The sequence below is a fragment of the Gymnodraco acuticeps genome, unplaced genomic scaffold, assembly GCF_902827175.1.
Source record: "Gymnodraco acuticeps unplaced genomic scaffold, fGymAcu1.1, whole genome shotgun sequence".
Taxonomy (NCBI): Eukaryota; Metazoa; Chordata; class Actinopteri; order Perciformes; family Bathydraconidae; genus Gymnodraco; species Gymnodraco acuticeps.
The window spans coordinates 994412-1007882 of record NW_022992095.1 but is presented as its reverse complement, the minus strand read 5'-3'; the positions used below and the strand labels follow the sequence as shown (position 1 = coordinate 1007882).

The 13471-nt window shown below is 43.9% G+C and overlaps 1 protein-coding gene across 2 annotated transcripts in view; it reads right to left on the bottom strand.

Annotated features, from left to right (window-relative positions):
• Positions 1 to 2446: 2446 nt before the first annotated feature.
• mthfd1l (methylenetetrahydrofolate dehydrogenase (NADP+ dependent) 1 like) overlaps positions 2447 to 13471 on the bottom strand; it is a 48321-nt gene continuing 37296 nt past the window's right edge. For both annotated transcript variants that reach the window (XM_034202773.1, XM_034202772.1), the window contains 2 exons: positions 4924 to 5043; positions 2447 to 3376 (listed from right to left, as the gene is read on the bottom strand). In XM_034202773.1, the coding sequence (XP_034058664.1) occupies positions 4954 to 5043 (90 nt within the window). In that variant the 3' untranslated portion in view covers positions 2447 to 3376; positions 4924 to 4953. The remainder of the gene's footprint in view (positions 3377 to 4923; positions 5044 to 13471) is intronic.

Here is a 13471-nt window from a genome sequence, read left to right as displayed (position 1 = left end):
CTTGTGTGTTGGAGGAGAGGCTCTGTAAGGAAGTCAGATTTTTTTCGGTTATGTATGCCTACTTTCAAATTCTAGCGCACTCGAGCTGGTTTCTCCATTCTTACCTACCCTACCTTTAAGGTTGATGCTCAAATAAATATAAATCCTGCTTCACGTTTACATTTTAACCACAGAGCAGTTAAACCACAGTGCTTGAAAAAACAGCGCCTAACACTGCGATTCCGAATTGATTGTAAACTCCCTAAAGCACTAAATGGGCTGGCTCCATCGCTACACCCCAGCCAGAGCTTGTGGGCTGACCAGCTGCTGCTGATAGTGCCCAAGACCAGGCTCAAAACCAGAGCGCACCGAGCATTCGCAGCAGCTGGCCCTAGGCTCTGGAACACTCTGCCCCTCCATGTGAGGTCGGCCCAGACACTAGTTTTTTTTTTTAAATCTACACTTAAAACTCACTTCTTCTCTCTGGCCTTCTAGTCTGAGCGGAGCACGACTCCTGACATTTCCCTGTGTGTGATTTTTTATTTGTGCTGTTGTATTGTTGTAATGTGTTTTATATGTACAGCACTTTGGCTCGACCAAAAATCGTTTTAAAAATGTGCTATATAAATAAAACTTGATTTGATTTGACAACAAAAACTTGTTCTGATTTGACTAAAAGTGGGGAATATTCAAAATGCTATCCCGTATCAATTTAATTTCTTATTATCTTTGTTGCACAATATGATCCAAGACTAGATAGAAAAGGAAAAACATGCTGCTCTTGTTGTAAACTTACCGAATCAAACCTTTGACCCCGCAAGACAGGAACCTAGACAGATAACCTCATCAGAGTTGTTCAGTGTATGCAGATACATGTGTTGGTGAACGACCTTCAGCAGGCCCATTAGCACAGACGCTGACCTCATATGATAAAGGAGGGTTGTCAGAAGAGTGGAGTAAGAAGGGGGAAGGAGGTTCTCATTAAATGGAAAGCCTTTCCGGATATGTCATGGTCTCCGCTCATAAAACTGTAATGCAAGGGGACATGAAAAGGCACAAAGCATGATCTCTCTCTCTCTCTATATCTATCTATATATATATATATATATATATATATATATATATATATATACATATACATATATACACACACTATACCACTTCCCTATTGTTTTGTGCTGACCACACACACATTGAAATGCAAACCATAATAAGCAATACATCATTCTTATTAAATATGAGCAGATGATACTCAATTTGTGTGAGACATTTGGCCGCACTAGCAGACAGTAACACTGTAACAATCTCTTTTGTAACAAGAGATATCACTACATCAGCTACAGCCTGCAAATCCCTAAGAACTTTGAGAGGCATTCCCACAGGACTCAGTTGATACATGGACTGAAATTTCGTTTTAAATGCAATAGTAAATGGTGGGAAGTCTGGTGTTTTTTCAGGACAGAGTGAGTTGAAGAATGTGGCCCTGAGGGTTGATGGCTGCGTGGGCGAGGGGCTCGCCAAGACACACCAGGGGGCTGACACATTCCCATTTTGTTACAAGCAAGGTTGTTAAAAAGATGGGTAAAAAAAGACAGATTTGTGCATAATGATTGCTTGACATGCGTGTCAAACAGAAACAGACTTTTTACTCCAACACAACACAAACTGATATTCTCAAATTCGGGTTGATAAAGATATTTTTCTCCAAAGTTTAGATTGAAAATCCTTGAACTCGACTGCAACATGTCAAATTAACATAAGGTAACTGTCACACAGTGAATCAGACACTGTAAGGGCCCAGGAGCTCTGAGGCCTGGGGACAGCTGCTGCCTGCTCTGCCTGCTGGGTAATCAAAGCTATTTGTCCAGCTACACTTTGAGTTACATTAACACAGGTACTGTCCTTGGTACTGAAATTAGCCAATCTATTATAATGAGTGCTAAGAGATGAGAGCTCAACATCTGGAGGCTTCTGCAGATCAAGACAAGAAGCTTTACATAAATAACTCCAACATGGCAAAACAGGATTTTCCAGCACTTACAAAGCAATGACGAAGCCCCCTCCGCATCAACCAGGTCTTCAAATCTGTCAATCAGGTTTAAAACAAAGAGGGCTCAGTCTGACACAAACACACTTAATATGCCGTTGGAGTTACTACTGTATAAATGAGAGCATTCCTGCAGCCTTGCCTGTAGTTAAAGTGCCAGATCCTGCCTGGTGAACACACAGAATAGCAGACTTAGCAGGTGTGGAATGCCAGCTTTGACAGGCACACACATGTAAAACCGTACATGTACAGTATGTCGGCTCCATGTTGTAAACCCAAACACCTCCTAATGACAGATGCTTCACCCTGGGGTGCTGCTGAGGGGGCTGACCGTTGGCTTTCAGTCACGCTTACCTGAAGGAGGAAAGCCAACTCAGGTAGAAAAACATGGTAGAAAATGTTTTAATATGTGACTGGGAGTGCGAAAGAAAGAGGAAGCCTTTATTTTTTTCTTAACAAAAACAGGTTTGTTTTGGAGCTGGTGGTTCACAACAGGAAGAGAGCGCATGAGTTCAAACAACAGATGGCATGAACCACAAGTCAACTTGCTGGGTGTGAAAAGACATACATAGTTATGGAGTAAATAAAAGGTTTATTAGAAAGGCACACACATTTGATCTCTGAAGATCTAACTTTGTTTTTAGTCACTGTTGGGGTTCACACTGGTTACAAAACATTTGGCTTAGGGTTTGAACAATGCAACTTTAAAAATAGTTTCAGTCACAGCGGCAGTTTAATTGTGATTTGTTTATTCACTCTTTCCCAGGGTAAGTAAAGGGTTCGGACACAGAAACATGTGCCCATTTGAGAATGTCAGAGCAGAGTAACATTCAGCTGTTTGGAGAAGAACCACATGCTGAACATTGTACCTTTATTTAATAAAGTATTAACCTTTAGAGAAAATAGCAGAAAAGCCATTCCACACAGCAATGACCTGGAAAGGCTGTTGTTTAAGTCCTTAAAGTCACCAAACTGATAATTGTAAACAAAAACAATTAGGCTTTATCAGCACAACAATGTAATACTTGAAGTATCCCTCACAATCATTTGAACTGATGAGTCAAACTTGTGTAACTTGTAGTAATTTTTCAACAGCATATTGGATATTCAGCAGCATAGAGAGAGGTCAAAAGCATAACAATAAAACATAAAATTCACTTAATATGGCTGTATGAGGTCATCTTCGGCATGTCAAACAGATGTGCAAATACAGCATTAAGCTAATGCTTCAGTAATCTTTTCCACCAGAAAATAGAGGGCAAAGAAAGCACTTCCTGTCAAAGATGGAGGGCATAGATGAGTCTGATGGTGCACGCGTGGAGCAGGGGATCACGAGTACAGAGCAGGAACCTGGACAAAAAAACCAAACAGAAGGATGATCTAAAGAGTGTATAAGTGAGAGTATCCTCACAGACTGGAGTCTCGGCACTGAGTGAATGAGGTAGTAAACTAAATACTCCAGGGAGGAAATAAAGTCTAGCAATCGAGACAATGGCTGCTCGTAAAATATTTATAATGAACACAATGGAATGATCCTTCAAAAAGGCTGGGGACGGTTTATGGAACATTTTATGTTGATGTGTAATAGAGCAGTGGTTCCCAAACTTTTTGTGCCCAAGGCACACCAAAGGACAAGTCAAAATCTCAAGGCACACCTATTGTGCAAAATAGCCCTTATAACACGTGTTATCACTCATATCAATGTAAAATATCTGTAAATGTGCATAATTATTTACTAATGCCAAATAAATGTGACAAAGACAACTATATTACTCATGAAATATTTATTAACGAAATATTTCAGAAATTAATTTGAAAACTTTATCAAATTAGGCTTCATCAAAGCAGCAACACACTCATTTAAAACCAGACAGGTCACAACATTAAAAATGAGGCAAAGGAAACTCAGCAGAAATTCAGCACAGAGAACTGTCAATGCAAGGAAGCTGCATTGTCCATGGTCCTGAACTACAAATTATAAATGTAACATTTCAGCAATCAGCATTGAAACATGTGCTATTGTAAATATTTTTGCCGACTTACAAATGAGTGAGATACATGTGGCCTGTCGGGGGCGCGCAGAATTTTGTAATCCTTGGTGGCACTGAGGAGAGGGCCACTCGCAAGTCCTGTTCGACAGAGAGCCGTGACCTCCTGTTGTTCTTCATGTAAATCAGAGTAGAGAACGCTAACTCCAGAGATGGGGTCGTTACTAAAAAAATGTAAATATATATTACATATTACTTTTAAAAAAAAGTTATATATTACACTACTTCGTTACTATCTACATAAAGTAACTCGTTACTTTACTCGCCGAGCACGTACGAACTGCGCATGCGTGAGTGGCAATAACTTTCCTTACCAGCAGGCGGCGGTAGTGTGTATTTGTCATTCAAAACAGGCAACAACCGGAAGACAGAGAAGAAGAACAGACTACGTGATATATATATATAAACAAACAACAAATAGCGTGTGCGGTAGCTTCACCTTAGCATGTGTTCTTTGCAGGTGCTTGTTGAGGTTTGACGTGGTGTTTCCAGCAGTGGATAACAGCTTCTGGCCTGGACACAGTTTGCACCTCACCGTCACATTCCTGTCTATTCTTCGGACGAACTCAAAATAATGGGCATACCTCCACCCCTCGAAAGTTATCGCTGACTCAGCCATGTTTATGCAGCACTGCACGTGGAGATGTGGACGCGCAAGTCGCGCAGATTACGTACATATAAACCTACAAAGTACTGATATAGTAAATTAAAAAATAATTATTTTTGTGTAGTTGTATATTGCAATAATAACGTATGGTTGTCACAAATCCCACGGCACACCCGGACTTGCCTCACGGCACAACAGTGTGCCGCGGCACACCGTTTGGGAACCACTGCAATAGAGGATACCTGAGACAACATCTATCTTTGAAGCGCGCTTCAGAAGAGCCCAGTGATCTCCTCTGTGACCGGGTCAAGATCGATGTCGTAGAAACAAGGTCGGGTTGGCAGGCCAGGCATGGTGCTCATCTGAGGACACAACACAAGCAGAGAGAGGGAACTTAACTGGAGGGAACTAAGACATAAGAAGCAATATCATATAATACAATAGTGCAATACAAATAGTGCAGGTAAACTGTTTACATGTAAATAGAATTAGATTTATTAAAAAAATCATGACGGTTAAGATGAAGATGTAATCCTTTATCTTGTAAAACCTTGTGATTTTTTAAATGTGGCTTTCGTTTCAGGTGTTTGGGTCCAATCTAATATGGTACAAAAATACTTGCAATGCAAGATTGGCTGCCCTAACCAAATGTTTTCCCCTTTAAAGTATTTTACTTTTAAAGCACACAAAAAAACACTCTACTTATCTTTAAAGAAATAATTACACATTTTTCCAGATCTTTCTTGAATAAAAGTGAAAAAGTGTCCCCTGTGAATTTATGTTTAGCCTTGAGTTATTTTGGTAGAGACACACGCTATGTGGGAGACAATGCAGCTGCACTGAAATATGCTTTACACACACATGCAAACTGTAAGCAGTTTATTTATGAAAAATATAAATATACCGATACATGACCGATAAATGATAACAAAAGATGACATGAAAGAATACACCACATTATTTCTTCTATCTGCTGAATGAAGGGACCTCCCTGATGATCAAGTACTTGCAGATGGTTTATATTTTTGTCTCATCAAAATGTCAGTGACATCAGAACAATATAAGAACTGTAACCTCATATTAAAGCCTTTGCCACAACACAGCTGTTTTAAACCCAAAGACAATACGCCCCGCCTTGGTATGAAACGTTACATAGACAGAGAGGATCACCCCCTACAGGTTCAATAACTAGAATCTAGAGTCATTAACTCTGGGCAGACAGAGGATCAATGTGTAGACAACCTCTACTTTAGCAGTGATGAATTGAGACAATGGTGGCTTTGTTTTAACTGTCTTCAAAATATAGATAACAAAGGGGACAACTCTCAGATACAAGACAACGTCTGAAGGCCATATCCAAAATCATACTGGGGATAATGACTATCAAACTGCTCGAGGATGGGGGTCAGACAAAACTCCTGAGTTTCAAGAATCACATTGAGATTAATTGGATAGATAATAAGCTAAAAGAAGCTGCATTTTTATGTAAATTAGCGTAAGAAAAGAAAGGTACTTTTAGATGTGTGTGTGTGTGTGTGTGTGTGTTTGTATATAATGAGTGTTACTATTACCAGCTGATAGCTCACTTATATCAGGGGGGGCCATGTAGTACAGTCAGCGAGACCAGACGTCAACAGCACACGCTGGAGTTAACAGCCTAATTGCCTGAGCTTTTTTAGTTTGGTTTGGGTGCCGAAACTAATTTGAATCTTAAGTTTCCAATCAATAAATGAGTTGCCCTAGTGTCTGTGGTATGACAGATGAAAAGAAAAAATCGGTACAATTCACATGCAAGCTAAAAAAGGTAATTATCTCGCTCATTAGACAGGGAGCAACATTCTTTGCGTGCCTCCTTCCCTCTGACCCAGGGCCAGTTTTATGGGCCCATTAGTGGACATAAGACAGGAGGAAGTGACCAGCCAATTTCCTGTCTGAGGAAACTGCATGTAAACCAAGGGACAGAATGAGGAGTGCATGCTTACATAATCCCACAACTCGGCTCCCTCTTATTGTTGGCTGGTCTGATATCAACAGTGACCGCCACAGTTTCCCGACTCTGCTCTGAGTCACGACCATCAATACAGTTTTAACTAAAGATGACTCAGACTAAAACAGCATTAAAGGAATTCAATATCAATGCGTCACCCTTTATTCTAATGGACACATTAGGAACAATGACGGCAGAGGGATTACTTTACTTTCTCCCCCTGATCAATTCCTTAGTGACATCACGCAGCAGTGTTTGGATGTTGTGATGTTACAACTAAAAGAAAAGTAAAGTAATCCCTCTGCCATCAGGTCCCTGGTCTTTGAAATAAAATGAACTTACATTTTCCCACACAATGCCATGTTGAAGCACATTATACGGCTTGGCATGAAACACTCCAAGGTTAAGCAGCATCACTAAACTGCATCAGAAAATGTGTTTTTTCTTCCTGAATAGTCATGATGTACAAGCATGTGTATATCACAAGATAGAAGGATAAGTACAAAAAAAAGCTACATATACAGACTTTCTTTCTATTAATATCGCTGTGTTTTGTTCGAAAATTAAATGGCAGGGCCATACAAATGTCCGATAAGACAATAAAATGACTAACTATAATACCATAATTGTTTCCTATATTGTAAATGTATTTAATGGATCAAAGTAAAAATCATTGCTTTATTGTTAATAACAAACCTGGAGGTAGGCCATGCTGGTTGTAGTTCACACTGCTAAAGAGGACCTCCGTCCACAGAGTGAGCTACTATTACCATCAAATGTGGTGAGAAAGCATGACAATGCACCCGTCTTGCCATCATAAATAACAAAGCAGAGCTGCAATAAAGAAATATCTACCATCGCCCCTCACCAAGACGCCACTGTTTCAGTTGGACTATACCTCTCAGAGGAAGAAATGACATAAATTCTAAACTCGCAAAAAGAAAACTAAAAAAATAACTGCTTTGAAATCATTTGATACCCAAACTTCTCTCAGCTTTCTGGTCCTCAGTATCAGGCTGCACATTTAAATATCAAAAGATGCTAAATGTGAAGACTAACTGCCAAGGTTTGAAAGCAACAAAGGATGCGCTGTTCTGCTGCTCCTCTCCAGCCTGAGAACAAGTTGGCACTCGCAAAAACACACAACACTCCGTGGCTAAAGTTGGAAACTCCACTCATCCAAATCAGTCCCTCCATTATGCCCAAACACAATGCTTCTTTGTCGGGGAAACCCTGGAGGAGACAATGTAGCTGGATATCTACCCCCCACTGATTCTGGAGGAGAGCCTCGGTCAACAACAGGCACAGAAGGGGATTGAGGGGGATTATAAAATCGTGCCATTTAAAATTAATGGAGCGTTAGAAGGAGATCAATGTTAAAATAACGGCAAGCGTGCGAGTAAACATTTAATAAACAGGGTCATTGATGCTCCTAATGTTGGGCTGTAAGTTCATCCAATGGCTCTTGTCAAAATGGATGAACATAATTACCTGGTGACTAGACAGGTGGAGTTACATTGATGAGATCGAAGAGTTCACGGCTGCAGTTTGAACTCTCACCTGAGAGTGAATTGCTTCCCAGAGGGAGCACTTTGAACTTCACAGAGACAAGTCTGAGTGTTGTTTAGGGCTCAGGTTAAGTGTGACTACATAAATATTAACTACCAGAAAAATATATATCAATACAACCGCAGTGTCATGTTACATCTCTACATTAGTTTTACTGTAACTGAAGTAAGACTGCAGTTGAAGAAAAGGTCAGTTTCAAAGAGGAAGAGCTGCCTGGATTTACTGAGCTAGCTGGTCTTTGGGTCATTAAATTCACCACATAAATGAAGGTCTACTTTCATCCTATGTGTGCTTTCTCTCTTAGATGTTATCACAGCGCTTTAGCCAATTTACATCTTGTCAATTATTAACCAATCCTGGAATATCTAGCCATAGAGGGGGGTTTCTATAAATCTGCAGTGGGGCAGCTCTAACGGGATATGAACTCCAAAGAGATCTATTGTTCTGCTAGCGACCCCTCCCTCACATATCTGGAGAATGACATCAGCCCCTTCCTGATTATTCACCCTGTAAAGACCCCTAACCCCCTCAAACTCTCCTTCTTCTCTCACACTCACGCTAACCGCTTCAGGAGTTTGGCTGGTGAGATTTTTCCACTTTTTGGAGTCTCTAATGACCTCAGAGTTTGGTAATTAAAAGCATATTATGAAGAAGCACAATTATGTTTAGGTTTTCTTTTTAATAAAAAGGAAGATAATACACTTTTTATTTTATGTAATGAGATGATTGCTTCAAGTTCATGTAACAGTATGTAGATGCTCACACGCTAGCCTCTGTTCTTGCTTTACTTTCACCCGCTACATTTCCTCCTAATGGGTCTCTTTCAACATCTTTAAAAAAAAAATCTGAAATATAACCCTCTAGCGATACTGTAAAGGACAGGAAAATTGAATAACCTTGACGTTTTAACCCAAAAAAAGTTCAAATTGTCATAGCTGAGGCTGGAGAATCTCTTTGGATCAGTCTGATAGACGGAGGCTAAGCCAATGAGTTCAAAGAGCATTTTGGAGACTTCCTTTGGGTGAGGAGTCACAGTTCAAGGGTTGTCAACGTGCCAGCGGCTCCGTGGGCCACAGCAGATCAAAGGCAAGGGTTTGGAGACTGGACAGACACTGCCATACCTTTCCCAGCATGCCCGGCGTTTGACACCTCAACCTCAGTGTATCAAAGTCCATCCCTCAGGGCACGCTGGTGAAACAGCAGGAGGCAAAATGCTCAGGAAGCTGCTTCCTTCCTGCCTGGCCTATCATCGGCAGAGAGGCTCCAGCTAGCCCAGCTCACCTCTAACCAGCTCAGTAATAAGGTCGTCAAGAAAACAAGAGGATGAAGTATGACGAGAAATGTTTATAGCACCTGCATGATCTAGGGCTGCACGATTTTGGGAAAAAATCTAATTGCGATTTTTCTGACAAATATTGTGATTCGAATTGCGATATTTATTTTTAAGCGACCCAACGGAAGTTTATTTTAAAATGCAGCCATAACTCCGGCTAGGAAGGTCGTATCAACGTACTCCCGTCTCTAGCACCCCCGCAGCCCGAGCTACGAGTGAAAGAACTAAACTTACATGAAACTTCCGTTAGGTTGCTTTAAAGTCAAGCTTCAGTTTAAGATTCCCCCTGTAATAGATGTAAAACATGTGATGGAGCAGTACTAACCTGACTCAGATGGTTTGTTTCACCAAACCATCTAGGAGAGCTCCATTGGAAGCCATTTGGAAAGGGCAGGCACTTTCAGAAGTACTTGGCAGGTGATTGGATCAATCTGTCTATCACCTTCTATCATGGGCCACTTCTGATTGATTAACAATGGCTGGTACATGTGGAGCACAGCACTTCTGATTGGTGTGGATGACTGACTCACAAGAATAAATTAAAAAAAATAGTCAAAAAAAAAAAAAAAGTTAAAAAAGATCACAGGCTTTGCAATTTGATAATCGCATCATTACAAATCGCGATTTCGATTTAAAATCGATTAATCGTTCAGCCCTAGCATGATCCCATGTGGGGAGATGGTCGCAGAGCTGTCTGGAGTCATGAACATAACTACTAGCTCTCTGGAGACACTTAAGAAGTAATCAAGACAAACATTTTTGAAGTCCGGGCACTTTAAGACCAGGCTCCCAAGACAACGATAGTTACGTATGTAACTACGGTTCTATGAATACTGGATGACCGCCAGAGGCGGTGCTTTAGCACTGGATATCTTCTGTCTCGCGCATGCGTAGGTCGAATATTTATATCAACAAAGTCACGTGTGACCTCGTACGACCCGGAAGGCATAAGTTCCGGTGCCGTCGACGAGTTCAGTCCTATGGAATCTTCTCGCAGAAACACGAAATTCCGAGTGACCAAGAACTCTGGCGGTCATCCAGTATTCATAGAACCGTAGTTACATACGTAACTATCGTTCTATTTCATACCTACTGACCGCCAGAGGCGGTGCTTTAGCACTGGATGACCTATACCAACAGAGTCACGAGGAAGTCTGAATACTCACCTTATAAGGATGGTCTAGGCGGACTCTGCAGGAGGACCACACCCAGCGGGTGAGGGGCGGCAACATTCACCCTGTAGAATCTGGCGAATGTGCTCGGAGATGCCCATGTGGCCGCAGCACATATGTCCTCCAGGGGCACACCTCTCAAGGTCGCCCATGACGTGGAGACACTCCTGGTAGAGTGGCACTTTACTCTGGGTGGCAAGGGACGGCCATTCGCCCTGTATGCCTGGGCAATGACGTCCACGATCCAGTGGGACAAGCGCTGTTTTGAGAGCGCATGGCCCTTTCTAGGACCACCGTAACATAAAAAGAGCTGGTCAGACTGACGCATGCCTGCGGTAGTCTGGACATAAGCTCTAAGGGCCCTCACCGGGCATAGGAGTCTTGACCTCTCTTCCCCCTCTCCTGATGGGGGGTCAAACCCTGCCAGCTGGATAGGCCGATTAAAGTGAGAGCGTGTCAGCACCTTAGGGAGGAACGCTATGTTCGGCCATAAGGTGACATCTGAGCCATCTGAGTTCCACCTCAGACACGAGCTGTTTACAGACAAAGCATGAAGCTCGCTTACACGCTTTGCTGAGGTGATGGCAAGAAGAAATGCAGTCTTGGCTGAGAGCCACCTCAGTTCTGCCTCTAACAAGGGTTCAAAGGGAGGCGAACATAGGGCATCCAGCACCAAGGGCAGATCCCATGAAGGGGCCCTTGGGATGTTCGGGGGGCGAAGTCTCAGTGCTCCCCTTAAAAAGAGGGATACCAGTCTATGGCTCCCCACTGTACTGTTGTCAACCTTTGCATGTTGGGCTGATATAGCAGCCACATACACCCTGACGGTAGCGGGACACCGGCCGTCATCCAGGAGGGACTGTAGGAACTCAAGGATAGTAGGCACCGAGCAATGTACTGGGTCCTCATTTCACCCTTGGCACCAGTCAGAGAACAGTTTCCACCTGTTTTCGTACTGTCTACGAGTAGATGGTGCCCTTGCATTGAGAATAGTCCTCCTGACAGGCTCTATGCAGTCGCTCAGCAGTGGGTCGGGCCCTCCAGTGGCTAGACCCACAGCTGGAGGCGGCAGGGGTCGGGGTGCCCTATTTGACCCTCCAGCTGAGACAAGAGGTCCTTCCTGTTGGGGAGACGCCAAGGTGTCCCGCAACAGAGTCTGTGCAGCAGGGAGAACCAAGTCCTGGCTGGCCAGAAGGGGGCCACCAAAAGAAGCCTGTGGCCCTGATGAAGCACTCTGAGGAGTGTTGGTAGGATCAGAGGGAGGGGTGGATAGGCATAGAGAAGACACCCTGGCCATGAATGAGCCAGGGCTGGTTTTCTCGCTCAAGGAGAACCACAGGAGGCAGTGGGTCGACATCTTCGAGGCAAAGAGATCTACCTCTGCCCTGCCGAAGAGACCCCAGATGTTGGCCACCACCTCTGGATGAAGCCGCCACTCCCCTGGTGGGGGCTTATGACGGGAGAGGAAGTCTGCGACTTGGTTCTGCTCTCCGGACAGATACATTGCCCGTAGGCTGGCCAGGCAAGGAGCTGCCCAGGTCAGGAGAGTCTGGGACACCTCTAGCAAGCGTGCAGATTTGGTGCCCCCTTGGTGGTTTATATGGTACACCGCTGTAGTGTTGTCCGAGCGGACAAGCACATGCCTCCCCCTTAGGTATGGCAGGAAGTGCCTGAGTGCTAGGTGCACAGCTCGTAGCTCTAGCACATTGATGTGTTCCGTGCCGTCCAGAACAGACCACTGCCCCCGGGCTGTCCTGTTTTGCCACACCGCACCCCATCCCGAGAGGCTGGCATCCGTCGTAACGGTCTCTCTGTGGAAAGGGACGGAGCCCATGGCCACGCCCCTCGACATATATGACCTCTCCCTCCATGGGGATAGAGTGGAGAGGCACTGTTGTGACACCCTGATTCTTTTGTGCCTGTGCAACTTGAGGTCTAAGTGGAGGCCGTTCAGCCATCTCTGCAGAGGGCGCAGTGATAACAAGCCCAAGGGAATGACAGTTGAGGCAGCTGTCAGCATGCCCAAGAGGCGGAGAAACCGGATAAATGCCAGAGACCTGCCCCTTTTGAAGAGGGGAAGAAGCTGGAGAATGTTGTCCAGGCGCTGAGCAGATGGACAGGCCCGCATAGTGACTGTGTCCAGAGCCACCCCAATGAAGGTTAGGCTCTGAGAGGGGTTCAGATAACTCTTCTCCATGTTCACCTTGAGGCCTAACCGGGTGACATGAGAGAGAAGGAGAGCCGTGTCCTGGGTTGACTGCAACCGGGACGGTGCACAGATTAGCCAGTCGTCTAAGTATGGCAGAATCTTCATACCCTGAGACTGCAGGGGTGATAGGGCTGCCGCGACACACCTGGTGAACACCCTTGGGGAGAGGGAGAGTCCGAATGGGAGCACCCTGAACTGAAAATGACGGCCTCTGAAGGCAAAGCGAAGAAACTGCCTGTGATGAGGTACAATAGGCACATGAAAATAAGCGTGGACGTGAACCATTCCCCCCTGGCAACGGTACGAAGAACGTCCGCTGTGCTCAGCATATGGAAAGGTAAGATCTTTAGGAACTTGTTGAGTCCCCTTAGATCTAGGATTGGGCGAAGTCCACCGCCTTTCTTCCTTACCAGGAAGTAGGTCGAGTAGAAGCCCCCGGGCTTTGAGATGGGGTCTACAGGCTCGATTGCTCCTTTGGCAAGGAGGACTGACAGCTCCTGGTTTAGGGCGATTTATTTTG